Below are 27,401 nucleotides of genomic sequence, written 5' to 3'. Positions count from 1 at the left end.
AGGAGGGGTACTGGCTCACAAGCCCAGGATTGAGGCACGATGGCACAGCTTTAAAAGCTTGGGCTCAGGTAGAAAATGACCCTAGCTTGAATCCTGCATCTGCTACTTATCAGCTGTGTCACTTTGGGCAAGCCAGTAGCCATTCCCAACCTCAGTTTCCTCCTTTGTCTACGTGGAAATCCTAGTGCCTCCTTGAGATGGTTAAATGAGCCAATTTATGTAGCGTGCTTAGCATGGTGCTTGGACTGTAGTAGGCTGTTTAAATTTTGGCAGCTTAAAAAAAAAACAAACAAAACTCAAGTATTTATGGGATTGGAGATCCTGAAGAGCTGCATCAACAGGTTCCAACAGTGAGAGGGCAAGGGAGGGATGGGCAGTAAGTAGGAGGCAAGACAGGAGGATAGCGCCAGGCTGGGAATAGGAGATGCCAGTCTTTGGAGTGGATGAGCTGGGCCGTGGGCCCCTAGGAGAACAGGGTGGAAATGTCCAAGGACCACTTGTACTCACCAAGGAGTGGGAGGGGCCCCTGGTGGTGAGGGAAGCGTGTCTGCGTGAGGGCTTTGGCGGAGGCGAAGGGTGAGGGATGAATGGGCGGCAGACTTCCAGAAATGCAGACGGAGGAGACGGAGCAGTAATAATGACTTGGACACACACGAGGAAAAAATAGCTCAGGGACGAAGAGTTCGCCAAGGTTTCTGGCCTTGGGAGGCCTATGGGGATCTGAGGTGAGCCTTGAGGGATGCAGAGCAGAGCTCCTGCAGGAACTGGGCAGGTTGCGGGGAGTGGAAGGGAAGCCGGAACTACAGAGTTGGGCGGATATCTGGGCAGGGAAAGGTAAGCGTGAAGCTAGGGCTTCCACAGCTGTGCACGAGCAGTGTTGCAGGGAGAGAACTGAGCACTCTGGGAATTGAGGGGGCATTCATCCCCACATGCAAGGGGTAGATACTGGGGATCTTTAGGGCCAGCCCTCAAGACAGCAAGCACATGAACTTGGATCAGTAGCTACCACCCAGAACTCAGTTTTTCTCTCTTAAAATGGTCTGATGATACCAGCCCTCCTTTCTTGATGGGATTTTTCTGTCATTCATTCATTTCACACGTATTTCTTGGCTGTCTGTAAGCAAGCACAGTCAAGCACTGTTCTAGGTTTTGGGGGAGCAGTGCTGATCAAGGCAGACAAGATATTTATTCCTTTAGAGCTATCATTGTGGCTTGGCAAGTCAGACAATAAATGATGTTACAGGTTGTTGAACAAGACTTTTTCTGTGCTCTTAGAATGTCTGCAGAAGCCACAAAGCTAGAACAATAAGGGCTAAATATTCTCACATTCTAAAGAGAAGTACCAGGCACCCTACTAAAGGCAGAAGAGGTTCATCAACAGTCAAACCACATCCCTCGATTCCAGGCCACAAATGAAAGGGATTGAAGAAAGTCACTGAGGTAGAGAGGTAGAGAACTGTTGCATTAGCAGGCAGGTCTGAGATTTCCCCTAAGGGTACCCCCTGCAATGCAAACCAAGTGGAAGGAGCTCTGAGAGAACCAGTCATCTGCAAAAAGAGGAAACTAGGTCCCCACAGCTGTCCTTGCACTGATACTGGCTAAGTTGCTGGAAGTCGCAGGCACCCCAATGCACCAAAGTACAGCAAGAAAGTTCTTGGGAGAACTCGACATACGTCTTTGGGAATTGAAGATGTACATACATGAAGAAACTTATGTGCACTTCCTATCTGGAGAATTCTGACTGTGGAGGCTGGCTGCAATGGACTGTATGGCAGGGTGAGGAGGGGGCGGGGTGAGAAGTAGTAGCCAACCCTCCAGTGCTTTGCCTGTGCCTAATGTGGACAGGAAAGTCCCTGGGGAGCCAGGGCCTGCAGGGGCCTGCAAGAGGTTGGCCAGAGAGTGCTTTGTTATGGCAATGCAGGTGGAGGTCCTGCAGAGACCCCCCCCACCGCCCCCCTCCGGCCAAGAACCCGCAAATGTTCCCATGAAAAGAGTTAATGCTTGGCACCTGCCAACCTAGGGCACCTGTCACATAAGACTTCACTACTTTTCCACTAACACCTCTCCCCTAACCTTGACACAGAGGAGCCACAGCAGTAAAGGAAGGTCAGAAAAAAAGACCATGCGCCACTTCCAGCACTATAGGATCTCCGACTAAGGGACAGGCCTGTGAGGGAAGAGCAGGAGTATTAAATTGGATGAGGTTTTGATTTGAACAGGAACAGATTTTCTGAAAATTGCCTGAAAATTGGTCTTAATTATAGAAATAAAGCTGTTCTATGTCCAGTCGGGATGAGCAAGCCAAGAACTCTGCCTGAGATGTCATCAGGGTGGGGAAGGGAAATTCACCATAATACGGTTGAAGGCGGCAGTGGAGTAGTTTCCTGATTGTCCCTCTTCAGGTTCAGCCCATTTAAAAAAATTAGTTACGCAAGTAAAAAATAAATGAGGAGACAATTTCAGCTGGTCGTTAGAGCAATGAAGGTAAAACAGGGTGATGTGTTAGAGAGTGTGACTTTCTGCTCTAGACTGGGGAGTCAGGGAAGGCGGCTCCAGGAGGTGATATTTCAAGTGAGAGGTGAAGCGATGAGGAGCCAGTCCTGTAAACACCTTGGAGAGGATCCGGTGGAGGGAAGTGGGCATTAACTCAGCTGTTCAAGGAGCAGAGAGGTGGCCTATGTGGCTGTAGAGTGAGGAGTAAGGGAACGAGAGGGAGATGAGATCAGAGAAGGGGCCAGTCACTAGGGCCTCGCAGGCCAAGGGCAGGAGTTGAGGCTTTATTCCAACATTAGGCATTGCCTGTGCCCGTCTTCTGTGTGGTATGGGAGGTTGTAAACCGGTGTCCGCTCCTTCACTCTGCCTCTCTAGGAAACAGTCAGCTGTACAAATACCCCAACGGCAGCCTCTTCGTCCAGGCCTTTAGGATCTCAGTAGGGGACATGGGTGAGAATGATGAGCTGGTTATTGGGGACGCTCAGATGGGTGGCAATCGGCATTCTCGCACCCCTACCCCCATCGCTGCCAACACAATAAAATTCGAGCACACACACTGGATCAATCAGAGGCTCATCGAATCCCCTGGGGAAATTACTGAGGGCGTGAGGGGCCGGGGCGGGAGTCCAGGGAGTGGACTGAGCCAGAGGCAGGAGGCCTGGATTGCATTCCCCTCTTTGACACACGATGTCTCCCTGAGGGACCTAACTCAAGAGGCTCCATGTCTGTGACTCTGAAAAAGAGGACCCCTCTTCTAACAGCCGCCATCACCGCCCAGGCCCAGGCTGGTCCCTGACGCCACAGGAAGGGGATTAAGATCAAGGAGCGGTGGCTGGCAGCGGCAGGTTTCTGCGTCTGCGGATTGCCAAGGGCGCGGCCAGCTCCACCAGGGGGCGCGCCCGCCGCGGCCCAGGGAGGTGCGCTCCCCCGCTGCCCCGGCGCCAGCCGGTCTCCTAGGCGGACGCCCCCAGCGGCCGCGGCGGCCAAGGAAGCGGCCAGGTGCCGGTGCTCCGGGCCCTGTCCCTGCCACGCGGGTCTCCGTACCTCTCCCGGCCTCCTTCAGACCTGCGAGGCTGCAGCCTTGGTCATCCGACCAGGAGTGCGCCCCTAAGGTGAGGGGCGGGAGATAAATTTGGGGCAGGTCAGCAGCTGGAGCTTGCCCAGGGCAGGAGAAAGGTGACTCAGGTGCCCCTGTCCCAGCAGGAGTCATCTGCCCTACCAACCCCAGGGTCAGCCCTGCGCCGCCCCCAGCTCCTCACGGGTTAATCCCCCTCGCCGCCCGCTCGCTTCCCGGTGCCAAAGTGGGTGTTGCTGGAATTCCTCTCTCCCTCTCCCGTAACGAGGGGGCTGAGCTGTCCCTCCGAGGAGGGGGCATGGTGTGGATAAAAGAGACCAAAAAGCAGGGGGAGGTTTCCAAAAATAAAACCCTCCGGTTCCCCTTCAGACGGCTGCAGTGACGGGGAGGAGGCGCGAAGGTGCGGTGGCCGTGCGCGCTCAGCGGGAGTCAGAGCGCGGACTCGAGGCTCAGGGAGCGCAGCCCCGGCCGCTCTCGTCGCCCAGCCGTCGCTCCGGGGAGAGCCGGGCCCAGCCGGCTGCTTCGGGGGCCTCGTAGACGAGGAGAAGCGGGCCGCCAGGCGGGGTCGGGAGAGCAGTCCGCGGGCGGTCCCGCACACGACTACAAACCTCCGCGCGGTCCCCCGCGCGCACCGCTCTGCAGCCACCCCTGGCGCCATGAGGCCACGGACCAAAGCCCGCTGCCCGGGGCGCGCCCCGTGGGACTCCTGGAGGGGCTTCCTGCCGCTCACCCTGGCTCTCTTCGTGGGCATGGGTCATGCCCAAAGGGACCACTTGGGGAGATACGAGCCGGCTGGCGGAAACGCGAATCGGCTGCGGCGCCCTGGGGGCAGCTACCCCGCAGCGGCTGCAGCCAAGGTGTACAGTCTGTTCCGAGAGCAGGACGCACCCGTCCTGGGCTTGCCGCCCGCGGAGCGGGCCCAGCTGGGCTGGGGGAGCCCCAGGAGGCCCGCTGAGGCGGAGGCCAGGAGACCGCCCCGCGCGCAGCAGTCGCGGCGAGTCCAGCCACCTGCGCAGACCAGGAGAAGCACTCCCCTGGGCCAGCAGCAGCCCGCACCCCGGGCCCGGGCCGCGCCAGCTCTTCCGCGCCTTGGGACCCCACAGCGGTCCGGGGCTGCGTCCCCAACCCCGCCGCGAGGGCGGCTCACGGGGTGAGCACGGGAGAGGGAAGCATGGGAGGTGCAGGGGGGAGCGAGGGCCGGGGCTCCGGTGCGCGCTTTCTGCTCATTCGTGCAGGGGTGTGCAGGCGAGGGGAGAGGGCGGCAGACTCGTGCCCTCGTCCCTCTGTCCTCAGTACTGTGGGGAAACATGTCCCTGGGTTCGTAAGTCAGTGCTTGGAGATGTGACCCTCTTTTGAAGAGTTGAAGGCAAAGATCAAAAACATCCTCACCCTTTCTTACCAGGTCGCCCCGAGCCCAGACGTTAAATCCTTTCGCGAGGCGCCTTCGCCCGCGCTCCTGCTGCCTCAGCTAAGCAGCTTTCGCAGACGCCCGCAGCGCTGCCGGCATCCCAGAGGCAGAGAGAGCTAGCAGGGGTGGGCGCCTTAGACGCTTGAGGCCCAAGGGAGATTGAGCCGTACGGGTAGGCGCAGGATGTCAGGGCCTCCAGGGCGCGAAGGCAGATGTGTCTCCGTGAAGGGGGCTGGCAGCGAAGCGAGAGAACCAGGACAAGTGTATAGGTCGGGCCACAGGTCGGCCTGGGCACGGGGAGGGCTGGATGTGGGCGTGGGCGTGGGCTCTGGGGCACTTTGGGCAGAAAGCCTGCCCCGGATGTGTCTGCCCCACAGTGGGCACGTGGAGAATTAGATCTGCGTGCACTGGTGCTTCTAGGTGTCAGTGCGACTTGTGCACTTTGCAGGGCAAAACCTCCCAACCCTGCGATTTTTCGCCCCGCTTGAGCACCAACCCCTGTCAACCGGGGGCACAGACGCAGTGTGAGGAGAGCCCCACTCCCCAGCAACCGCTGGCCCCTGGCCGGGACCTTCATGGCTGCGGGGCACTCCACCTTGCCCTGGGTATGACAGGTGTCTCTGGAATGGAGGGCACAGGAGCCCTGGAAGGCGCGAGGCTGTGTGGGGGCACCATCGCGAGGTCTGGGAAGGACTGTGGCAGCTTTTCTTGGCCTGGGCCCGATTTCCCAGTTGGGTTTAGTCCAGGGAAACAGCATGAAGGACACTTGTACCCCCAGGTCTGCTCCTGAGGACCTTCTGCCTCACTCTTCTCCCTTGTTTCAGCAGGGTCCACTCTCTGCCTGATTCAGAGCTGCTCAGAGAGCAGAGCTCCATCCTCTCTCTCCTTTCACCTGCTTTTGTTTTGCTTTGTAGCACTTATGCCATCTGACATATTCTATTTCTGTGTATGTGTTTGTGGTCTGGCCTCCCACACTAATGCAAGTTCTGTGAAAGCAGGGACTTTGTTTTGTTCATTTCTGTGTTACCAGTGCCTGAAACAGTGTCTGGCCACAGTTGGTATTTGCTAGGTATCTGTCAAAGTAGTGAATGAACTCCCTGCTGCTGGTGGAAGGTCCCGCTTCAAGCAGGCAGAGCGTAGACCCGTGCACTGCCAAGTCGCTTACGCATAGGATCATTCAACAAGCATTAGTGGAGCACCTGCTGTGTGTCGGCTGTTTCCTGTCTTGCCTGTGCAAGTGAATGCACGCTTCCTCAGAGCGTGTGTGCAGAGCATGGGAGAGGGCATGAGGGCCCAGGGACCCAGGCGTTGTTCCTGCTGGGAGAACAACACCGTTACTTAAAATCAAGTTGAAGAAATGAACAGATATGTACTGGTAAATGTGCTTTCTAGTACTGGAAGTTTCATGTTCAGTGCAAAGGAGTGTGGCAGTTGGGCTGAGGAGCTCAGAGGAAAGGGCGGCCCTGTGACTTGGGGCCCCTGAGACTCAGTGGACAGTATGTGGGGAAGCAGAGGGGAGGTGGCAGGAAAGGGGCCCAGAGATCAGGGTGGCGTGCAGGTGTAGCATCACCCAAGGACAAGGACTTTTCACTGTTGGCACTGTCCCATGGGTAGGACTGCAGCTCTGGTGTAGGGTAGCTGTGGGGCTGAGGCTGGAGACATAGGTTGGGCTGGATCATGGAGGAGCTTATACTGTAGACATTCAGGTACAAGTGGGGAAAGGGAAGGTGGGGAAGTGGAGGGTGGGGGTTGGAGGTTGTACTATTAGAAGTCATGAAATGAGGTGGTGATGAGCAAAGCAGACTGTCATCACAACAAGGCTGGTAGATGTGCACAGGTGCGTGAGGGCATGGGCTGAGTGCTACCTGCTGTACACAGGTGCACACATCACATGACACGCTGGGTTGGACTCCTTCCCCAGATTGTCTTCTGCAGCTTTGATACAGAGTGGGTTCCCCTGGCACTGCAGTCAGCCACTCCATGTCAGTTGGGGAGGGGCTGGGTGATAGTCTTATTCATTGGCTTTCTCCACCTGGGTCTGTTCTGGCTGATGGCTTCTGGCTAGGCTGACCGCTCTGGCCATTGCCTTGTGAGCCGCTCAGAGCCAAGGACCAAATGCCACCTGCTGGTGAATCTTGGAACTGCATCACTACTAGTGAGAATTCTTCATTCAACAAATATTTTGGAAGGCCTCCTATACCCAGGGACTATGCTGTACCCTGGGGATACAGCAGTGGCCAAGAAAGACAGCCTCTGTCCTCATGGAACTTTCAGTGTAGTGGGGATTTATTGCACACGATGAAGACTTATTAAGTATGTGCCAGGCATGGCACTAGGTGTCTGGGATATGGCAGACCAGAGCAGACATAGTTCCTGCACTAATGAAATTTACAGTCTACAGGGGACTTATTAAGTCATTGCTTCCCAATCTTCAGTGTTTCTGGAACCAGCCTTATAGCATACCATCTTCATAACATTTTCATCTACCTTTCCCCTCTCGTTCTGTTATTTTTCTTTAATTTTATATTCTGTTAAAATTTCTAACAGGATTTTTTTATCTATTTTAAAGTATATTATGAAGTTTTACAAACATACAAAAAGGTATTAGACATAATATAACTTACAATCCAGCTTTATCAAACCTTAATATTTTAGCATATTTTGCTTCTAATATTTTAGCTGAAATTTCCTCTATAAATTTGCCTCCTTCTCACCCCAGAGTTAACCACTACCCTGAATTTAATTAATTCCAATGCATGCTTTCACATTATAAAATATACAAAATTGTTTTTGCGTTTTTTGTTTTTTTTTTTAAGACAGGGTCTCACTCTGTTGCCTGGTCTAGAGTGCAGTGACATCATCATAGCTCACCGCAGCCTCCAACTCCTGGGCTCAAGTGATCCTCCTGAGTAGCTGGGACTACAGGCACACACCACCACACCCAGCTAATTAAAAAAAAAATTTTTTTTTTTTTAGAGACAGTGTCTCGCTCCACACCCCAGGCTAGTCGTGAACTCTTGGCCTCAAGCAATCCTCCCACCGTGGCCTCCCAAAGTGCTGGGATTATAAGCATGACCCTCTGTGTCCAGCCTTGCTTTTGTGTATTTTAAACTTAGATAAGCGATACCATATTGTATTATCTTCTACAATTTGTTTTTCCTTCTCACTAGATTTTTGAGATTCACCATGTTAATATAATTAGCTCAAGTTTATTCATTTTAACCGTTGTATATTATTCCTTTGTCTGAATATACCACAGTTTATTTATCCATCCTCCTGTTTTTGGATATTTAGATGAATTTCATTTTTTTGCTATTACAAACAGTGCTTGACTCACTTTTCTCCATAAATAAATTCTTTTTTTTTTTTTTTTTTTTGAGACAGAGTCTCACTGTGTTGCCTGGGCTAGAGTGCCGTGGCGTCATCCTAGCTCACAGCAACCTCACACTCCTGGGCTCAAGCGATCCTACTGCCTCAGCCTCCCGAGTAACTGGGACTACAGGCATGCGCCACCATGCCCGGCTAATTTTTTCTATATATTTTTAGTTGTCCAATTAATTTCTTTCTATTTTTAGTAGAGACGGGGTCTCGCTCTTGCTCAGGCTGGTTTCGAACTCCTGAGCTCAAACAATCCGCCTGCCTCAGCCTCCCAGAGAGCTAGGATTACAGGCAATAAATTCTTAACTAAAAGGCAATGTTGTATCATTATCATAAGTTAAAAGTAGTACCACTTGTCATAAAGAGAAGGTAACTGTAGGAAAATTGAAATGAAAACAAAATGTTCTTAAGTTCTAGTTAGACACTACTCCTTACCTCAGCAAGCTGAGTTGTGTGGTGTGTTATCTCTGTCACAATGGGGGACTAGCAAGGGTTGGGGCAGGACCTGGCATGAGGGCCCGGCATCAGACAGACATTTTCACTGACTACATCAGGTTAGAAAGATCACAGAAAAGGGAGTCACTTCTTCACCATGTGGCTCGGATTTTTGAACGCTGGGATCATGTAAACCTAAAGTCCTCTTTCCTACCCTCAGTGTTGGTCATCCCACTCTTTGGGAAACACTGGATTAAGCGACACAAAGAAGTATTAAATGTATGCCATGTGTCAGCCGCTGTGTTAGACTCTAGAGGCACAAAGAGAAATAGGGAAGAACCCTCAAGTATCCAAGACCGAGACACAACTAACAACCTGAGACAACCAGAACTAAATGATTGCAGCAGGTGGAGAATAGGGAAGGCTGGGTAGATGTCAGGGGAGGTCTTATACAAAGGAGGTAACATTTGATCTGGAAGTCTTGGAGTATGCAAAGGATTTCCATTGACAAACGAGAGGGAAGGATTCCAGGCAGAGACAGCCGCATAAGCAAAGGCGCCAAAGTGTGACCTGGTGCACTTGGGGGACAGCAAACCTCACATGCTTGGAGGAGCACAGCTTTGGTTGTGGATGGTTATGGAGGTGAGGGTGGGGTGATGGGACAATTAGACTGCACAGGCAGGGGGGGCCCAGGTGGCTTTGTAGATGCCAACGAGGAGCTGTGAGAGATTTTCTTAAACAAAGGACTAGTATGATCAGATTTATCCCAGTTGTAACAGCAGCTGTCCCAGGCTCTGAACCAGATGTGTCTCCAATAGTGATGCTGGATATTGCTGAGTAGTGTCACCTGGAAGATTGGGCTCATGTGATCTCTGAGTGGTACCTTCCAGGAAGTCAGAGCCATCGAATCATATGGCCTAGATATTCAGGCTCAGTTTTTCTCTCTGCTAGGCAGAGCCCACCGAAGGGACAATTCCCCACTAGTCACCTCTCTGGGCCTGTACCCAAGACTTTAATATTGGACTAGAAAGGACCCTCAGATGATTTCACTGGGTACCTACACCGCTCTTGCGTGCCCTCCCAGCCTCAATCTGGCCCCTCTGCCTGGCAGCCTTTGATTCTGGCCAGTCCTCACTGTGGCCCCGACATCCCTCCGTCTCCACCATGGACGGGCAAGGCAGGCCCCGCCACTGCCCTTCTACAGTCAGCTGCAAAGCCACCCTGAGGGCAGCTGGGGTGACAGCTGGCTCAGGGGGCCTCCCTGGGCTGGGCTCCATGCCATGAGCTCCCCGCCGGGCAGGCCCCTCAGTCCGTGCTGTCTGGGTTCCCACAGGCCCTAGTTCTTAGAAAACTCCCAGGGCACGCAGTCTGTTTCCTCTTAAAAACCTCCCAGCCCCACTAAGAGGCCTTGTCACCACCACAAGGGTTAGTGACTTATACATGGGGGGTAGTTTTACTCTTTCACCAGGGCACACACTCAGAAACCCTCCCCTGGCCCCCGGGGACATGGGCCCTGGTGGGAGGAGGCCTTCATTTAACCGGGAAGCTGCTAAAGGTGGTGCCCCAGAGAGGCTTCGAGGTGGCCCAGGTGGCACAGCTCTTGTCCAGCAGGACAATCTGAAAACTCCCTGGGAGGGAGGCAGCTCCCCACAACTTTGGGCCAAAGGGCCAGGAATGGGTCTCAGCTTTTTCAAGCTGCAGGAATTTATTTTGAATTCTTTGTAAGGCTCCAAAAACCACACAAGCTTTGGGGTCCACTCAAATGTCAAACAAACTCCTAAGTGGGACCAGATGTCGCCGTGCTGGCCACAGAGATCACAGGAATGGCCGCCCTGTTCTGTCCTTCGCCTCTCTGGCCTCTGTGTCTTCTCTCCCCACCGCCTACCCCCAGCCCAGTTTCAGTGAGCACTCAGTGGACAATTTCTGATGATAATGATAGGTCCCTGGAGCCAGAGCAGGGCCCAGCCTGGGCCAAGGAGACAGTCCTCACTGGTCTCCAGGAGGAGCTCATCCAGGGAGTTGCCCTGGTCTAGGCATTTGGGTCTTGAGGTCGAGAGGCAGGGCTGGGTGAAACTGGCTGGTGCTTCCTGAACCTCTCCGAACTGGCTTACCATCTTTATGATCACAGCCATTGTTGCCCCAGAGGACTGCCTTCTTTGGGTCAGGGGCTAAAGATCCCTATCTCTTTTAATCATCACAACAACCCAGTTAGGCAGGTATCATTATCTCCATCGTACAGGTAGAGAGAGAGTGACATTTCCCAAGGGCATGCAGAGAATGGCAGAGTCAGGATTCAATCTTAGATTTGCGTGATTCCAAAGTGCCTGTCCCCTAGTGGCCCTGCATGATCCCATGTGACCTCCCTAGAGAGAATGGGGCCAGTCTTCCAGCCCCGCAGTGTTCCTCCAGGCCCTGCTTGCAGAGGGTGGGACCATCAGTGGGGCCCTGTGAATAGTCCCAGCTCTGAGCATCCTTGTGCTGACCCCACAGGAGGAACGTCTGCGGGGGACAGTGCTGCCCGGGATGGACGACAGCAAACAGCACCAACCACTGTATCAAACGTGAGTGCTTCTCACCCGCCATGAGGTGGGCCAGGTTCAGGAACTCCAGAACCTGCAGCAGAAGCGTCCTCACCCATCTGCCTCCTGAGGATGCAGCTTTCCTCTGGAGTGGACGTGATGTGCAGTGGAAGGGAGGAGATGTAAAAATGCAAATGCCTCCAGCTGGAAACAGATGATCCCTGCTCATGTGTGTTTTTTTGTTTGTTTTTTTTTTTGAGACAAAGTCTTACTCTGTCACCCGGGCTAGAGTGCCGTGGCATCAGCCTAGCTCACAGCAACCTCAAACTCCTAGACTCAAGTGATCCTCCTGCCTCAGCCTCCTGAGTAGCTGGGACTACAGGTGTGCACCACCACACCCAGCTAATTTTTACTATTTTTAGTAGAGACGGGCTGTCACTCGCTCAGGCTGGTCTCTAACTCCTGAGCTCAAGTGATCCTCCCGCCTCAGCTTCCCAGAGTGCTAGGATTACAGGCGTGAGCCACCGCGCCCCCCACCTCCTGCTCATGTTTTTGCAGCTCCCTGCGTCTGCTCCTGCTTCCCCACTGTGTTGGTGCCGACTCAACCTGTCTGCAGGGTCTCAGGTGCCCACACATCCTTGTGGTTTGCAGAATACACCTGGCCCAGAGCCTCCACACCACGCATTTCCAGGGGCACCATTCACATAGTGTGCAACATGAACCCACCTCTGCCCTGGCCCCTGGCCCAAATGTCCTGGCCTCTGTCGGGTACTCCACTGGGATGGTCAGATGAGGCTCTGACCCCGAGTCTGCAGTAGTCTTCCCTTGGGCTGCTCTGAAGCCTGGCAGGCTGCCTCAAATGAGGGAAAAGAGAGAACAGTCATCTCAGTCACCTGGAAACCAAGGACTGAAATGGGAAGAGTCGGGGCCTCTTTGCCAGAGCCTTCTACTGACGGCGTCAGAGACAGTAACAACAATACTCTGGACAAGAGCCAATACCTATTTAGCACTCACTTTGTGCAAGGTGCACTTTATCCTCTGGGGCAGAGAGTACCACCGTCCATTTGGTGGATGAGGAAACTGAGGTACAGACAGGTAACTTGCCCAAGGTCACATGGCCAGGAAATGCATAGCTAACATTTGAACCCAGATAACCTGACTCCAGGGCCCCTCTTCTTAATATCTATTCTCTCCTACCTTGTATCTTACCTTACCTTTCTGGGCCTCACTTTCTACGTCAGTGAGCTGGGGATGACAGTATACTAACACTACTGCTAGCTAATGACTAACTAACGACTCTTCCCTATGGCCCAACACCATGCTAAGCTCTTGACATACATTATCTCAGTTAGACCTCTCAATAGTCGCGGATATTTACTTACCATCCCTGCTTACAGAGGAGGAAACTGCAGCTCTAAACCAAGGCTACACTGCTGCAAGTGCTGGAGCTGCGGCAGTCTGATTCCAGAACTCCAGGCTCTAAGCTCTTGGGCTTTATTCCCTCCCAACACCAAGTGAGGCAGGCATTCCAGAGTGTGAAATCCCCACGGGCTATAGCAGATTTGGGGGTTGGAGGGAGCCCCTTTGATCTTCCTCCTTCACAGCCCAGGGCCCCCTGGGGTCCACATCAGCTCCTTAGGAGCTCTGCCCGGCTGCCCTCCTGCAGCTGCCACTGCCTCTGCTGGGCCCCAGCCGGCTGCAAAGCCTCAGTCTCGCCAGCTCCCCTTCCTTCCTCCAGGACCAGGCCCTTCTCAGCGAGAGGGTCTCACAGCTAGCGGTCCAGGTGTATGACAAAGCTCGTGGTGGATGCCCTCGTCTGGCTCTCCCGACACCCCCAGGATGGGGATGTGATGGGATGCCCCCGTTCCCCTGGAAACAGAGACGCTGGCTCCCCAAGCTCAGGCCTCATGGCCCTGACCCTCTGCCAGGCTGAAGGTGCAGCTCAGGCAGAACCTCCAGCTAAAGAAACCAAAATCCAAAACTCAACAACAAACAACAAGGCGGATCTTCTGCCGGAACACCCTTTCCTTTCTGGGGAACCTAGGAGTGGGGGCTCTCAGAGGACAGGCCCTTTATGGCTGGTGGCAGGGCTGGGAAAGGACTGTTTTCCTCTCACAGTTTTAAAGATGAAGAAAGTGTGCCTTGGAGAGGTGGTGACTTGCTTAGGTCACACAGCTCTTCAGAGGAGAGGCTGAGACTCAAACTCAGCTCTGAGCAACTCCTCTGGGTAGAGAGGCCTGGGATGTGGGTGGCCAGGTGGCTCTATGCTGAGCTGAAGCTCTGGGGGCAGGGCCCTGGCACTGGTATTTTTTTTTTAAAGCACCCTAGTGATTCTAGCTGTGGCCGAAAATCACTGAGCGGAGTTTGGGGGTCAATCATGGGAAGATCTGCCTTGGGGGCTCTCCTCAAGTTTGAATGTTCCCACAGATCCTCCGGGGATGTTAGCAGATTCTGATTCAGCAGGTCCGGGCGGGGCTGGAGTTTCTGTGTTTCTAACAAGCTCTCGGGGGATGCCGATGCTGCTGGTCCGGGGACCACGCTTTGAGGCCTGGAAAGGGATTTGGAGTTGGAGATGTGGAGGAGGCTTGGTACGTTCTGCGGAGCTTAGCCTCTACTGGGAGGCCGCACTGGCTGACGCAGAGTGTTGTTGAGTTTGAGTTGCAGCTGGAGCAGGGTGGCTCCAAGGGGGGTGGGCTTCTCCCCAGCTGCCTGAAGGGTCTGGGCATGGGCTCCACCTGGAACCCTGGAGGTTCTCAGTTTCCTAACTTGCTTGTGATTTTCCAGCATTGCTCTTTGCCAAACTGGAGTTTCAACCCTGGAAACTCGAGCGTGGGTGAGTCTGCCGACTGTCACAGTACAAGCATGTGTGTGGGTACCCTCGTGCCCCCTGGGTCCCCGCTCCAGGATGCTGCCAATACCCCTCCCCCGTGATGTCTCTGCCTGGCGCTCTCACCCTGCCGCTCCTCTGGTCGCCCACACTGACCCAGGCCCGCAGGCCGGCGGCTCTCCTGGAGGGAATCGGCTTGCCCACTGGTCCCTGTGCCGTGTGCTGGTTGCTATTTGGCAGCTAATAAGCCTAATGAGAACCACGCGGGCCGTGGGGCGTTGGCCCTGTGCGCTGGGTCCAGAGCTCTGTAGAATGTGGGTCTCCTGGCCCCGCACCCTGTCAGCTGGCTCCCGCTCCCCCAGTGGCGTTGCGTCTCCCTCTCCCCGCCCCACAGTTGCCCTCCTGGCTGGAACAGAGACTGCTGGTGCCGGGGAATGTTCATGACTCTGTCCTAGCAGCTTTTCACATGTGGGGGTGCCTCCCTGGGCTGGCAGGAGGTGGGGGCTGACATCTCTTCACTGCCAGGAATGAAGTCTAGTCTCAGAACCATGTGGAGATGCAGTCTTTCCCCTGGTCTCTCCCAAATATCTGTGGCCCCAGCCCAGCACCCAATCGTAGGGAGTGCTGGCTGGTGCTAGGTACCACCGTCCTGAGCGCCCCCACCCCGCACCGTCCTCCCTCGCCTCCTCTCTCAGAGTCAATCCTAGGTTGCTGTAACACACAGTGCGCCTCCCTGGCCTGCCCCTCTTCCTCCCTGCCCAGTCACTGGACCTCAGGGAGGTGCCTGCAGGTGCCCAGTGCTGGAACCCCATCTCCTCCCTCCACCCCGGCGGGGTCCAGAGCTGAGCTGTCGTCTTCCCCTCTGGTCTTGGTATCTGCCTTTCCTTCTGTGGCCTTGCCAGCTGTCCCTCAGGATTTATGTGTTTATATATTTGTGGAGGCAGCTGACTGGGGCCAGTCTGGCCCTGCTCAGCTGAGGGGAAAGACTGAGGGTGTGGGGTGACGGTGTCCTGTTTATAGTTGCTGCTTTTGGAAGACTGTTCAGTCTTCCCAGACTGGCTCACCCCGCTCCCCACCCAGACCGGGGAAGGGGATTTGAAGACTCTCTAGACTTCTCATTTTATCTCAGCCCAAATGCACAGGGGCTGGGGCTGCTCTGCGGAGGGCAGAAGGGAACCCCTGGAGTCGAGGAGGGGACCAGGTGAATCACTCTCTCACCCCCACCCCAAGCAGTGAGGCCCAAGGTTAAGAGCATGTGCGTTCGAATGCTAGCTCTGTGTTCTGGTGCAAGTGACTGGCCCTCTTCTAGCTGTGGAGCCTCAGCCGTGAAATGGATGCGATAATCTATACAGAGTTGTTTTTGAGGATTAGTGATAATAATACTCTATAGCTCTTATTATGTGTCAGGTACTATTCTAAGCACTTTATGTTATTAATTTTTAGTCCTCACAACAACCCTATGACTACATTTGATTTTTCTCCCCGCTTGCAGAAGGGGTTAGCTATTTGTCCCAGTCACGCAGCTGGGAGTCAGCAGAGCCCAGACGCGAATCCAGGTAGCCTGGCTCAGAGTGCAAGGCCTAACTCTGCGCTCTCTGCTAAATGAGCGAGTGTATGTAGACAGCCTGGCGCGTGGGACGTTCCGTGGGTATTGGAATGCTAGATCCAGGAGACTGTGCAGACTGCCTGGGTTTCAATGCCAGCCCCACTGCTTAGTGGCTGTGGGACGATGGGCAGCTTGCTTAAGCTCTCTGTGTCTCAGTTTCCTCTTTTGTAAACTGTGACTAATGGTAGTTCCTGCCTCCCAGAGTTGTAAGCAACAAATGAGTCAACTCAGGTCAAATGTTTAGTTCAAGGCCTGGCACGTTCTATGTGCTCTATACATGTTTGGCCTTGATCTTGAGGGTAGGGACCATGTCCCATCCCCCCAACACGCAGCATTCTGGGCACAAGGTAAAGCCTTAGTGAGTGTGTACTGAGTAATAGAGGGCTTGTCCCAGGCTTGTGCTGAGAGGTCCCTTTCTGCTGCCCAAGTTCTGTCAGCCCTTCCAGAAGCTTCCCATGGTGCTCAGAGGATCCTGGGGCTGGAGACGCTGGAGTGGGCCTGGGCATCTGCTCCTGCCTCCTTGGCCCAGAGCCTCTGTGTGCATGGTGGGCACTGCAACAGCCTTTCCTTTTGTCCTCATCTCAGTCCAACAAGGACCCCATCCCTCCCGATCTGGGCTCCTCCTTGGCTTCCCTGAGGGAGCTTGCTGGCCCACACCCGTGCCAATCCTGTAATGAGCCCATCCCCCAGTGGCAAGGCCGGTAAGAGCCCCAACTTTGGAGCCAGACTCCCTGCGTTCAAACCCTTGCTCCTTCACTTACTAGCAGGGCAATCTCGGGCAAATCGTTGACTGCTTTCAGCCTCAGTTTCTCCATATGTCAGATGCGAATGAGAATAGTACCTATCGTAGTTCTAAGAAGGCGGTGATTACATGAGGTGATACATGTAAAGCAGTTAGCCCAGGACCTTATTATGGTAAATTCTTAACAAACCTTAGGAAAAAGGGTCAGGGCAGGGGTGGGATTTTCATGTTCTTCACTGGCTGGTGAGCACCTGCCAGGAGCCAGAGGCTTGAGGCTGTGGGTGGCTCATCTCTGGGGAACCATCCTGTGGGACTCAGGAGTTGGCAGGGAGGAAAGTGGGAGGTGGCTATGGGGAGTAATTATATGACCTCAGTGGAGACCCAGCTCATGTGGACGGTGCAGCCCCAGCAAGAGACACTGTCCATTTCTGCCCCCACCGTGGGGAGCACCTGAGACCTTCCCGGTGAGGCTCTTTGCCCAACTGAGTATTCAGGAGATGTCCTTGACCAGGAGCTGCCTAAAGCCAGGTCCAGTGTGCCGTGTCCTGTTGTCCCGGCCCTCTCTGCATACCTGTGTGTCCTCTGCACTTACAATACATTTGTTAAAGGACTAAGTGGGCAAAGGATTGCATGGGTGACCTGGTAGTTTCCTTCCTCATCCCCAGCTGCCTCTTCTCAGCTTCCTTTGCTGGCTTCTCCTTCTCTGCCCAATGCGGTGGGCTTCCCCAGGACTGTCCCCAGACCTTCCAAGTCCCCTGCCCCAAAGAGAAGGAGGGTCATGGGAGCCAAGCTAAACATAAATTGCCACCCATTATTGAGCACCAGCAGGCACTGTGCCAGACAATTAACATGCAATAATAGTAATAATAATGCCCAGTGTTTCCTCTGCCAGGGATGGCACTTTCATCTTCCTTCAACCCATTATGTTATTCTCTGTTCTGGTCCCCTCCTGTGTCCCCGGGATCTGCTGCGTTCTCACGGGTGTAAACATCATCTCTGGGCTGATGATGCCAGACTTATACATATCCTCAGCCAGACCTCTCCCCCGACCTCCTGCCTCCTGCGTCTGCTGCCTTCTCGACATCTGCTCTTGATGCCTCCCAGACATCCCAATCCCAGCTTGTCCAAAACGAACTCGTGATTTCCCTCCCTCTGAGCCAGCTCCCCGGCCCAGGTCTCACCCACCCTGTTAACTGGCACTCCCATCTATCTGACGGCTGGAGCAGACACACAGGGGCCATCAGGGCACCTTCCTCTCACTCAGACTTTATCACCAAGCCTTGTTTGTTTTACTTCCGAAATCCCTTATGAGCCTGTCTTCTTCTTTCTGCTTCCCCGCCTCTCTAGCCAGGGCCTGTTTGGGTTCTTCTGGGTGATGGCAGCAGCCTCTTCCTGCTGCCCCTGACACACCCTGCTTCCAGCCTCCGGTCTCGGCACTCACCCTGAGCTCCCCGAGTCCAGCCTGGGTTCCTGGCGCGTGCCACCTCCAGGCTGGTGCACATGCCACTGTTTCCTTTCATCTCTTTATGTGGCTGCCCCTGGTCATCCTCCCAGTCTCCGTTTCAATCCCTTCGGACTTGCCCTACCCACTCCATCTAGAGCTGCCCCCACCAGCCTTGCTACTCCGGATCTCAGCCCTTCCACTGTCTCCTCCCTATCTCACAGCCCAATTTCTCTTTGTCTACTTCTCTGTTTACATGTTTAGTGATGGCCCCTCTGACAAATTGGAAGCTCCATGAAGAAAAGGACAGTGTCCTTTGTTTATTATCCTAGGCAAGTAGAAAATGTGAATGCATGGTCACTTCTAGATGAGAACAGAGGCTTGCTGTCCAATAGGGACAGAGGCTTGCAGAGCACAGGTCACACGGTCAGAATTCAAATGTGGGCTTCTGACTGCAAGGCCACACTCCTTCGTGCTTCTGCCCTGGCCTTGGCTGAGTTGAGAGTGTTTGGAATGGTGTGCTCGTCCCTCCTGGTTTTCCCCGGGCCTGGTGTGGAGCCAGTGCCTGGTGCTGTTGCGGAAGGGGTGGCTGGCTCTATGCCAGCCATAGACCGTCTTCCCTGGAACCTCTTCCCCGGAAAAGAATCATCCCCAGGCTTGTCCCTAATGATGGCTGTCCCAGGGCCCTGTCCCATCCTCTCTCACCTCCAGAGGCCCTGCTGGCTCCAAGGCCTCCTCCCAGATAGCCCTCAGGACTGTGGGGATGGACAGGCAACTCTTCTCCTGTTTTGAGGCAGCCGCTGGAGACAAACTCAGTCCACAGCCCTGGGCCATGAGCCGTGCCCAGAGGTCTCCCTCCTCATGCCTGCTGGAGCTGGTGGGAATGGGGGCTGCTCTATGCCCCGGCCCTTGGCCCTCCGGCCCCCACCTGGCTCAGCATTGCAGCATTTGTTAATGCAATTATCAGGGCGGTCCATGCTGAAGGGCTGGGGGCCAAGGTCTGACTCACACCTCCCCTTCCTCCCCTCCGGCCGCCAAACGGTAGAGGCCCACTTGGCCTGCCAGACGGCGTCTGCAGAGAGTGCGCGAGGGGCCAAGAACGGCATCTTTCTCTCATTAGGAGCTTTTTTGTGAACACAACTGCTATTTTGGAGCTGGGCACTTGGCCGCTCCCTGAGCCCCGGTGCTGTTTCCAGCCGTCCTGAGCTGTGGCCCGGCACAGCTGTGGTGGGAGCCAGGCAAGTCCTTGAGGCCCTGACTTCTCTCACAGCCTGGGGGCTCAGGGCCTGAGGTCAGGGCCTGAGGAACACAGCCCCTGGGCAGAGCTTGAGTGCGGAGAGGGCGAGTCCCACGCTAGATTCTGAGGGTGTGTGTGAGCCAGACCGGGACTCCTTGGGCTGGGGGATCTCTGACGTCAGGGTCCCCTTCCTGTGGAAACCAAAGGTCAAGGTTATGGAGAAATAGCTCAGGGCCACAGGTGGACCCCCCAGTAAACAAGTTCCAGGGGTGCCCGGGGAGAGGCTGAGGTAAATAGTGTGGCTGGGTTGGAAACTGTCCCGTCTGCAAAGGCCTCTGGGTGTGGAAGAGCACGGGGCTTGGCCTGTGGAAGGGATTGGGTAGCTCAATGGATAGAGTCTTAGTGTCCTACTGACACAGATTTTAGGGAAAATGAGGGTTTTTTGGTTTTTTTTTTTTTTTTTTGAGACAGAGTCTCGCTTTGTTGCCCAGGCTAGAGTGAGTGCCATGGCGTCATCCTAGCTCACAGCAACCTCAAACTCCTGGGCTCAAGCAATCCTTCTGCCTCAACTTCCCGAATAACTGAGACTACAGGCATGCGCCACCATGCCCGGCTAATTTTTTCTATATATACATTTTTTTAGTCGTCCAGATCATTTCTTTCTATTTTTTGGTAGAGACGGGGTCTCGTTCTTGCTCAGGCTGGTCTCGAACTCCTGAACTTGAGTGATCCACCCACCTCGGCCTCCCAGAGTGCTAGGATTACAGGTGTGAGCCACCGCGCCCGGCCTGTTTTTTGGTTTTTTGAGATGAAGTCTTGCTCTGTCAGCTTAGGTAGAGTGGAGTGGTGTCATCATAGCTCACTGCAGCCTCAAACTCCTGGGCTCAAGCGATCCTCCTGCCTCAACCTCCCGAGTAGCTAAGACTACAGGCTCGTGCCACAATGCCCAGCTAATTTTTTTATTTTTAGTGGAAATGGGGACTCGCTCTTGCTCAGGTTGGTCTCAAACTCCTGAGCTCAAGCCATCCTCCCTCCTTGACGTCACAGCGTGCTAGGATTACAGGCGTGAGCCACCGCACCCAGTGAGAAAATGGAGGTTTAACCTGGGGAGCAGCTGAGCTTCAGGTTGTGGGGGGCCTGGGCCCAGAGTCTGGTCTGGAGCTGAGGGGTGGCGTTGGGAACCACAGAGGAAGGGAGAGGCTTGAAGGGCCCATCCTGAGGTCAGTGCCTCATTTAAGGGATCATAGATGGAGGAGAAGGTGTCTCTGGGGCCCAGGAGAGAGCTGACCACAAAGGCCCGGCCTGGGGGTGAGGTGGGGGATGGGGAGGGGCCTGGCCATATTGGACACCTGGAAAGCAGCCCTCACCTCTGCACCACAGTCCTTGGTTATCCACCTCTGTAATCAGGCCTGAGTTGACATTTGGCCACGCCAGGCCTTTCCCTGGGAAAAGGGTCATGGTAGAGAAGTTCAGAAGCCATCTTGCCTCTGGTGATGTGATGTTTGTGGTTTTTGTTTTTTAAAGCTTTGCGGTGCTGTCCACTAGAACTTTCTGCGATGATGGAAATGTTCTATACCTTGCTGTCCAATATGGTAGCCATGAGCCACATGTAGCTGTTGAGCACTTGAAATGTTGCTAGTAAGACTGAGAAAGAACTGAATTTTAAATTTTATGTAATTTCAATCTATTTAAATTTAAATAACCACAGGCAGCTCATGGCTACACTATGAGACTATAGTGAACACACAGCTTTAGAGAGTACAAAGTACTTCCACATCCAGGATCTCTGCTGAGACTCAAAAGGACTCTTTTTTTTCATTTTTTTGTTTGTTTTTTTGAGACAGAGTCTCACTCTGTTGCCCAGGCTAGAGTGCAGTGGCATCATCATAGCTCAAAGCAGCCTCAAACTCCTGAGCTCAAGCGATCCTCCTGCCTCAGCCTCCCAAGTAGCTGGGACTACAGGCATGCACCACCATGCCCGGCTAATTTTTCTATTTTTGGTAGGGACAGGGTCTGCTCTTGCTCAGGCTGGTCTCAAACTCCTGAGCTCAAGCAGCGGTCCCGCCTGGGCCTCCCAGAGTGCTAGGATTACAGGTGTGAGCCACCGCACCCGGCCTTCACAACAACTCTTTGAGGCAGGTATTATCAGCTCCATTTATGGATGAGGCAACTGAGCACAAGTTGAGGCATCTCACTGAGATGAGACGCCTCCAAGGTCATGTACGTGGGATGTGGCTGGACTAGAGTCAAACCAAATCCTTCTAACCCCCAACTCCATGCTCTTTCTGCCACCAAATGGCTTATCACCAGGGGCTCTGAGTAGCAGCTGTTTCTAGAATCTCCCCCAGGCCTGCCCATTCTGAGTTCAGTCTCCTCCCAAAAGTAGAGGTTTTGTGTGGAAAATCTGAGCAAACCTCCACTCAATTATTTTGAGGCAGAGTGAAGGTAGAAGGGGCTCAGCCAGGAAGCTGGGGGATTGGGGGAACAATGCCTTTTATTTCTTGCTTTCAAAGCAGTTTTAGGAGTTTTTTTTTTAATTCCCCCCTGTTTGGCATCTTACTAACTCCACAGCGCTGAACACCCAAAGCTGAGCTTTCCACATATCAGAGAGTTCCAGAGGAGCCTAAATTACAAATGGCTGAAGACAGACATTGGCAAGTGGGCACAGGGAGGCTGGGTGACAGTGTGGCCTTCCAGCGGCCCGAGGGTGCTGTTCCCCGACAGGGACAGCTGGGTGTGCTCTGCCAGATCACCCTCGGAGGGCCGATCATGGACATCAAGGCACCATGCTTGTTAACCCTCCACCAGTAATCAATCAGTGGAGATCCCTTAGAGCCACAGAACCCATACTTGGTTGATTTCTCAAGTATGATCTCTATTCCTGAGGAAAAATGGGAGGGATGAAGCTCCAAAGGCAAAACGTGAAGACTTGCCCACCATGGTTTGAGGTTTTCTCTCTTAAACTGCCCATAGCACTGCATGGATCTGCTCTCCTGGAGCCCCCAGCATTTCCTTGTTTGCTTTAAGCAAGAGCCCTGCCACCGGCGATTCTGAGATGGCTGATTTCCTTTTTGATGTTTAAGTTTTGAAATCTGTGCTCATTTGATACCGGAATGTTTTGCTTCAGTCTCCCTTAAACAAAAGGACACACAACCACTACTGCCCCTCCCTCTCAAAGGGTCATTGGATTTCATGCACCAGTAAAATATCCAAAAATATCTTAAGTACCAACATACAGTGGCCAGCTTTTCATTTTTCCAAGTGAGGATGTCAGGAAACAACAACAGAAAAAACCTATCATTTGCCATCATCTTTAATTAAAAAGAACATTTTACCACCAAAAAAAAGAGAAAAGACATAATCTCCAATTGAAAAACACTCTTTAAATGGGAAGAAATAACATTGTAAAAACCTCAGGAAACTGTATTTACTTTCTTTATTTTATGGCAGACCAGTAAAAACTGTCAGAATGTTCCCTTTCGTGGGCAGGCCCTGGAGCCTTCGTTGTGAGCTATTGGGGGTGTCTTTTGGGGGACTGGAGAGAGAGGACAGGAGCCCATGTGCCAATCCCGTAATGTATACACTCGGCTCAGAACATAATGCTTAAACGCTTTAGTGAGGAAGTTAGGTAGTTCTTCACATCTTGCTGAGACTTGTGAAAACAAAATGAGAGAGGACGCAGGTGAAGCTGGTGAGAGCCGGTTCAAAACCTCCAAAAACCTGAAACTTGTTGGAGGATCTGCCTCAGCAGTCTGGGCCTCTGTGCACTCTCCTAAATCATTATTCCAGAAGGGTTATCTTCCCTTCTGGGCTTTTTCCACCGACTCGTCTGGCTAGTTTAGAAGCCTTTTATAACTTTTATTTACCATGATATTACACATATATATAAAATGCCATTTCCACAGTTTTCTCTCAATCACTCATTTCCCATGAGCTGTTCATTGTGCCAACCAAAGTTTGCCAACCCTGGTCCTCCTTGAGGACCTAATTCCCTGCTTGGCGAGGGGCTTCCATGGGTGTGAGAAGCCACCACTGGGCAGAGCTGCCTCTGTGCAGGGCCCAGGCTGTTCGTCTCTGTGCCCCCAGCACCCAGTGTGACCAAGGCAAGGTGCTCACTAAATGTTTGCGGAATGTATTAGCAAGTGAGACAGAACTAGAATTAAGTGAGGCACAGAGGCTGAGCTTGCAGGGTTTGGGGTCTTGGGTTTCTAGAGAATGAAAGATCTTATTGTTAAGTCAAGGCTGGGCCATCCTCGGGGCTCTGCAAGGGAAGGATGGAAGCTAGACTGTTCTCTAAAGGTTGTCTTCGGAGCAAGGACCGCCTACTCAGAGTTAGAAGCTGCATGACCTTCCTCTCACCCATGCCGGCAGAGAGTGTGGGTCCACGTGGGAAACTGCTCGGGCCTTCCCTTTTTGCACCCTCAGTGTTCACTGGCCCTGGCTTGGCTGCTGGGCTGGCCCCAGCTGACCGTGCTTCTGGTGGGAGTGGTGACAGGGGCCTGGCAGGTGGGCAAGTGGGGGCTGTGTCTGCTTGGGCGGATGGAGTGGTAGCCAGGTGACAGGCCAAAATCCTGCCATTGTGGCAGCTTGTGTTTGAGGACACACTCTGGGTTACAATTCTCTGACATGATCTGCTTACCTAGAGGCCCGGGGCCTGATGGGAAGGAGTGCCCAGGCACTGAGCAAAATGTTCTGGCCTTGGGATCCAACTCATGGTTGGAATGTTGCAGTGAGACCTATTATTTTTCCACTCTCTACTGATTTGGCAGGCTGGCTTGGGTGCCATTGGTGAGCATCATGCCCAATCTACTCATCCTTTGTGTCTCTGGCCAACACCACCTCCTCCAGGAAGCCTTCCCTGACTTTCCCTACTCCCTGCCTCAGCCTGGGTTTGAGACACTGACTAACAGTGCTTGTCTTATGGCCTCTGTGTCCTGCTTTCCATGTCAGATGGTGTGCTAGAGACTCTGTCACAAGCCTCACACCTAGCGAGTGCTCTATGAATATTCATTGAATATACCAATGAGCTGGTATACATCCTCCCTCATTATCTAAAACTTACTGTGTGGGCTTTGGAGGGGTATGGAGTTCTGGGGTCTCCATCACCAGGGCCAACCTGGGATGTGCAGCTTCCTAGGGAAGTACTCCCAAGGGCATGTTTGGTGGCTGACTTGAAGCCAACAGATCCCTTTTGTTTCATCATCAGTGTTGGACCAAGGCTCAGAGGTAGTAGGGAGGAATAAGAGCCATACCCGCCCTGCTGGGAGTCAGTAGGGTGGAAAGAGCCTGGACTTTTCAGCCAAACAGGTCTAGATCTGAATCATAGCTCTACCATTAACTAGCTGGGTGACCTCAGGCAAGTCTCTTAATCTCTCTGAGCTTCAGAGACATTATCTGTAAAATGGGAACCATAATCACACCTGCTGCATGGGATTGTTGTAAGGATTAAATGAGATGATATAGACAAAGCACAGTGCCGGGCATATTGTCAGCATTCACTGGACAGCAGCTGCCATAATAAAAAGCAATAATTGTGTTACTGTTAGGCATATGTTAGGCGCTAAAGATACAAAGAGGTTTCAGGGACAATCACTACACTTGAAGGCGCTGACCTTATGAGTGGGGAAAATGTGACACATATATAGAAAAACTAATGGTGGCACGCAGGGCATGCCCAGTGATTGGTGTACACAGTAAGTGCTTTGCCTGTTGTTTAGAAGAGGGAGCAATTGCCAAGAGGTGGATTGTCAGGGAAGAGGAGCTGGTTCTTGAGGGAACAGTAGGACGCAGGGAAGTGAAGAGGATGGGGAAAGAATCCAGGAAGGGGCCACAGCTCGTGCAAAGGCACAGAGCAGAGAGAGCAGAGGCTACCTTGGGGCCACAGCCAGCAGGCCAGTTTGGCCGGAGCAGGTTGACATAGAGCAATGCTACAGAAGGATCGGACTGGGGAGGGTCTTCAGTGCTATGGACTTGAGTCCTGAAGACACCAGGAGCCACCGAAGGTCTCAGAGGGAGGTGACATGAGCCAGGTGGAATTTCGGAGACATTTATCCAGACTGGCCTTGGTTTGGTTTCTAGTACTGGTCTCAGAAAGGAGAGTTCGGGTCAGGAAACCCCGGGCGCCTGGTCTGGGCAGTAGGGCCCAGGAGTTTCACAAGTGCACTTATAACAACCAAGGTGACAGATCTGTGTGTCTGCCTCCGCTTCCTCGCTGGCCTTGCCTACTCTGCCGCCAAGCCCCAGCCTCCCGGGATCTCTTGTGGCTCCTTGAGCACACCACGTTCCTTGCAGCCTGCAGAGCTTTGCCCTAGCCTAGCCCTCTGCCGGGGAGCCTGCCTGGGCCTTCCCTGGTGCACCTCCCATCTCACTCTTCAGAGAGGTGCCCTGCCCACCCCGTCTGGATCTCCTGGTCGGGCCTGGAACACTGCATCGCCCTGGTTAATTGTCTTCACAGCCGCTGATACTGCTGACACCGCAACACGCTGTTGTTTTCTTGCTTCTTGCTGGCCTCCCTTATGTGACTGCAAGCCCCACCCGGGGAAAGAACTTGGTCCCCGGTGCCTAGCATTTGGTAGGGCTCAGCAACTATCTGTTAGTGAATGAGTGACAGATGGATGAGCCAGACCATGCTCTCCTGGGCTCACACATGCTCGTCAGGGGAGGCCCCAGCGTGGGCGGCAGGGCTCCACATCCCCACGTGTGCTTCTGCACGTGACTCTCCCTGGGCCACAGATCGTTGGTTGTGGCTCTGGACTTTGCAAGGTGATGAAGGGCTGTGGGGAGAGAGTTGGCCTGGCAGGCTGGTGGCTGCTGTGTGGTGCTGAGTGGAAGGAAGGGGCCCAGTTTCAGCCCCACCTTGCCCCAGGCTGGAGCCAGCCCCCAGTCAGGGTCCCACCTTGTTCAGCAGGGTGGAGATTGAGAGCAGATGCTGTTAGCTTGGGAAGGAGAGGAGAGACTCTGTCAAGCCTTTGAGAGACCCTGAGAGCCCCTCCGCCTCAACTGCCCCCTCATGTGTCTCATGAGGAAACTGAGGCTCGGTGAAGTCAAGATCACACAGCCTGTGAGTGACAGAAAGCACCCCAACAGCTCAACCCCCCTGACTTTCAGGCCACTGCTGAGCCCTTTCCTGTAAAGGGGACTGATTGATTCATTCGCTCAGTATCTGTCGAGAATCTGCTCTGTGACAGTGTCTAAGTTCTGGGGCTACCGTCTGCCCGCATGGGGCTTCCATGCTGGAAGGAGTGAACATTTAATTATAAAATTCAATGTCGGGCAGTGCCCTTCCCCTTCAGGGTGTTCAGTGGGAAGTAGTGGCCTGAGCCTGCTGCACGGCTCTGGTCATGCAATCTTTGATGGGCTGTGAACAGATCAAAGGCAACTCATCCCCGAGTCTGTGGCGGAGGGGAGAGAGGTGGGCCAGGGAGCCCTCTGAGGCCAGGAGTGTGGCTCCCTGCGGATGGGGGCTGCAGCACGCAGTCCTCTCCCTCAGTGGGAGGCTCCCCAGGGCCCCGGCGGCTGCCGTCATCTCTCTCCTTGTCTCCCCAGCTGTGTGCCAGCCACCATGCCAGAACCGTGGCTCCTGCAGCCGGCCCCAGCTCTGCGTCTGCCGCTCCGGCTTCCGAGGAGCCCGCTGCGAAGAGGTCATTCCTGATGAGGAGTTCGACCCCCAGAACTCCAGGACAGCACCCCGACGCTGGGCTGAGCGTTTGCCCAACCTGCGCAGGAGCAGCCCGGCTGGAGAAAGCACCGTGGCCAGGACACAGCCACTGGCCCCACAGCCGCCAGTGGCCGGGTAAGTCCCCTCCACACTGGGAGCTCAGGGTCTGGGCTCAGTCTCTCTCTGGAGGGCTTCAGACTGTTTGGTGAAGGCCACAGTTGTCCGCCCCTCCCTCCTCCCCTCCCTCCTCCCCTTTCCCTGGGGGACAGAGGTGTGAGCAGGAGAGCTGGCAGGAGTGGAGAAGGGATGAGGGAGGGAAAGGTGCCTGGAAGAGAGCTGAGGAGGGCATGTCCCTGGGATCAGGGTCTCTTTGTTGGAATCTCAGGCTTTGCTACTTCCTAGGTGGTGACCTGGGCAAGTAACTTACCTCTTTGTGCCTCTGATTCCTCATCAGTAAGGTGGGGACAATGATAATACCTAGGTTATGGAATTGTTGTAAGGAGTCAATTAATTCATATAAGAAAGTGTTTAAAACAGGTGCCTGATACATAAAGAAGTTCTTTATAAAGGTCCCTCCCCTCCT

The 27,401-nt window shown here is 53.8% G+C and overlaps 1 protein-coding gene across 1 annotated transcript in view; it reads left to right on the top strand.

Moving 5' to 3' along the window:
* Nucleotides 1–4,224: 4,224 nt before the first annotated feature.
* Nucleotides 4,225–27,401, top strand: part of LTBP2 (latent transforming growth factor beta binding protein 2) — a 95,281-nt gene continuing 72,104 nt past the window's right edge. Inside the window, exons 1-3 of the mRNA XM_012656226.1 lie at nucleotides 4,225–4,718; nucleotides 11,280–11,350; nucleotides 26,707–26,953. Coding sequence (XP_012511680.1) covers nucleotides 4,225–4,718; nucleotides 11,280–11,350; nucleotides 26,707–26,953 — 812 coding nt within the window. The remainder of the gene's footprint in view (nucleotides 4,719–11,279; nucleotides 11,351–26,706; nucleotides 26,954–27,401) is intronic.

This window comes from Propithecus coquereli, unplaced genomic scaffold (genome assembly GCF_000956105.1).
Source record: "Propithecus coquereli isolate 6110/MARCELLA unplaced genomic scaffold, Pcoq_1.0 Scaffold5, whole genome shotgun sequence".
In the NCBI taxonomy this organism is placed as follows: Eukaryota; Metazoa; Chordata; class Mammalia; order Primates; family Indriidae; genus Propithecus; species Propithecus coquereli.
The sequence above is the reverse complement of the archived record's forward strand: the minus strand, read 5'-3'. Positions and strand labels throughout refer to the sequence as shown.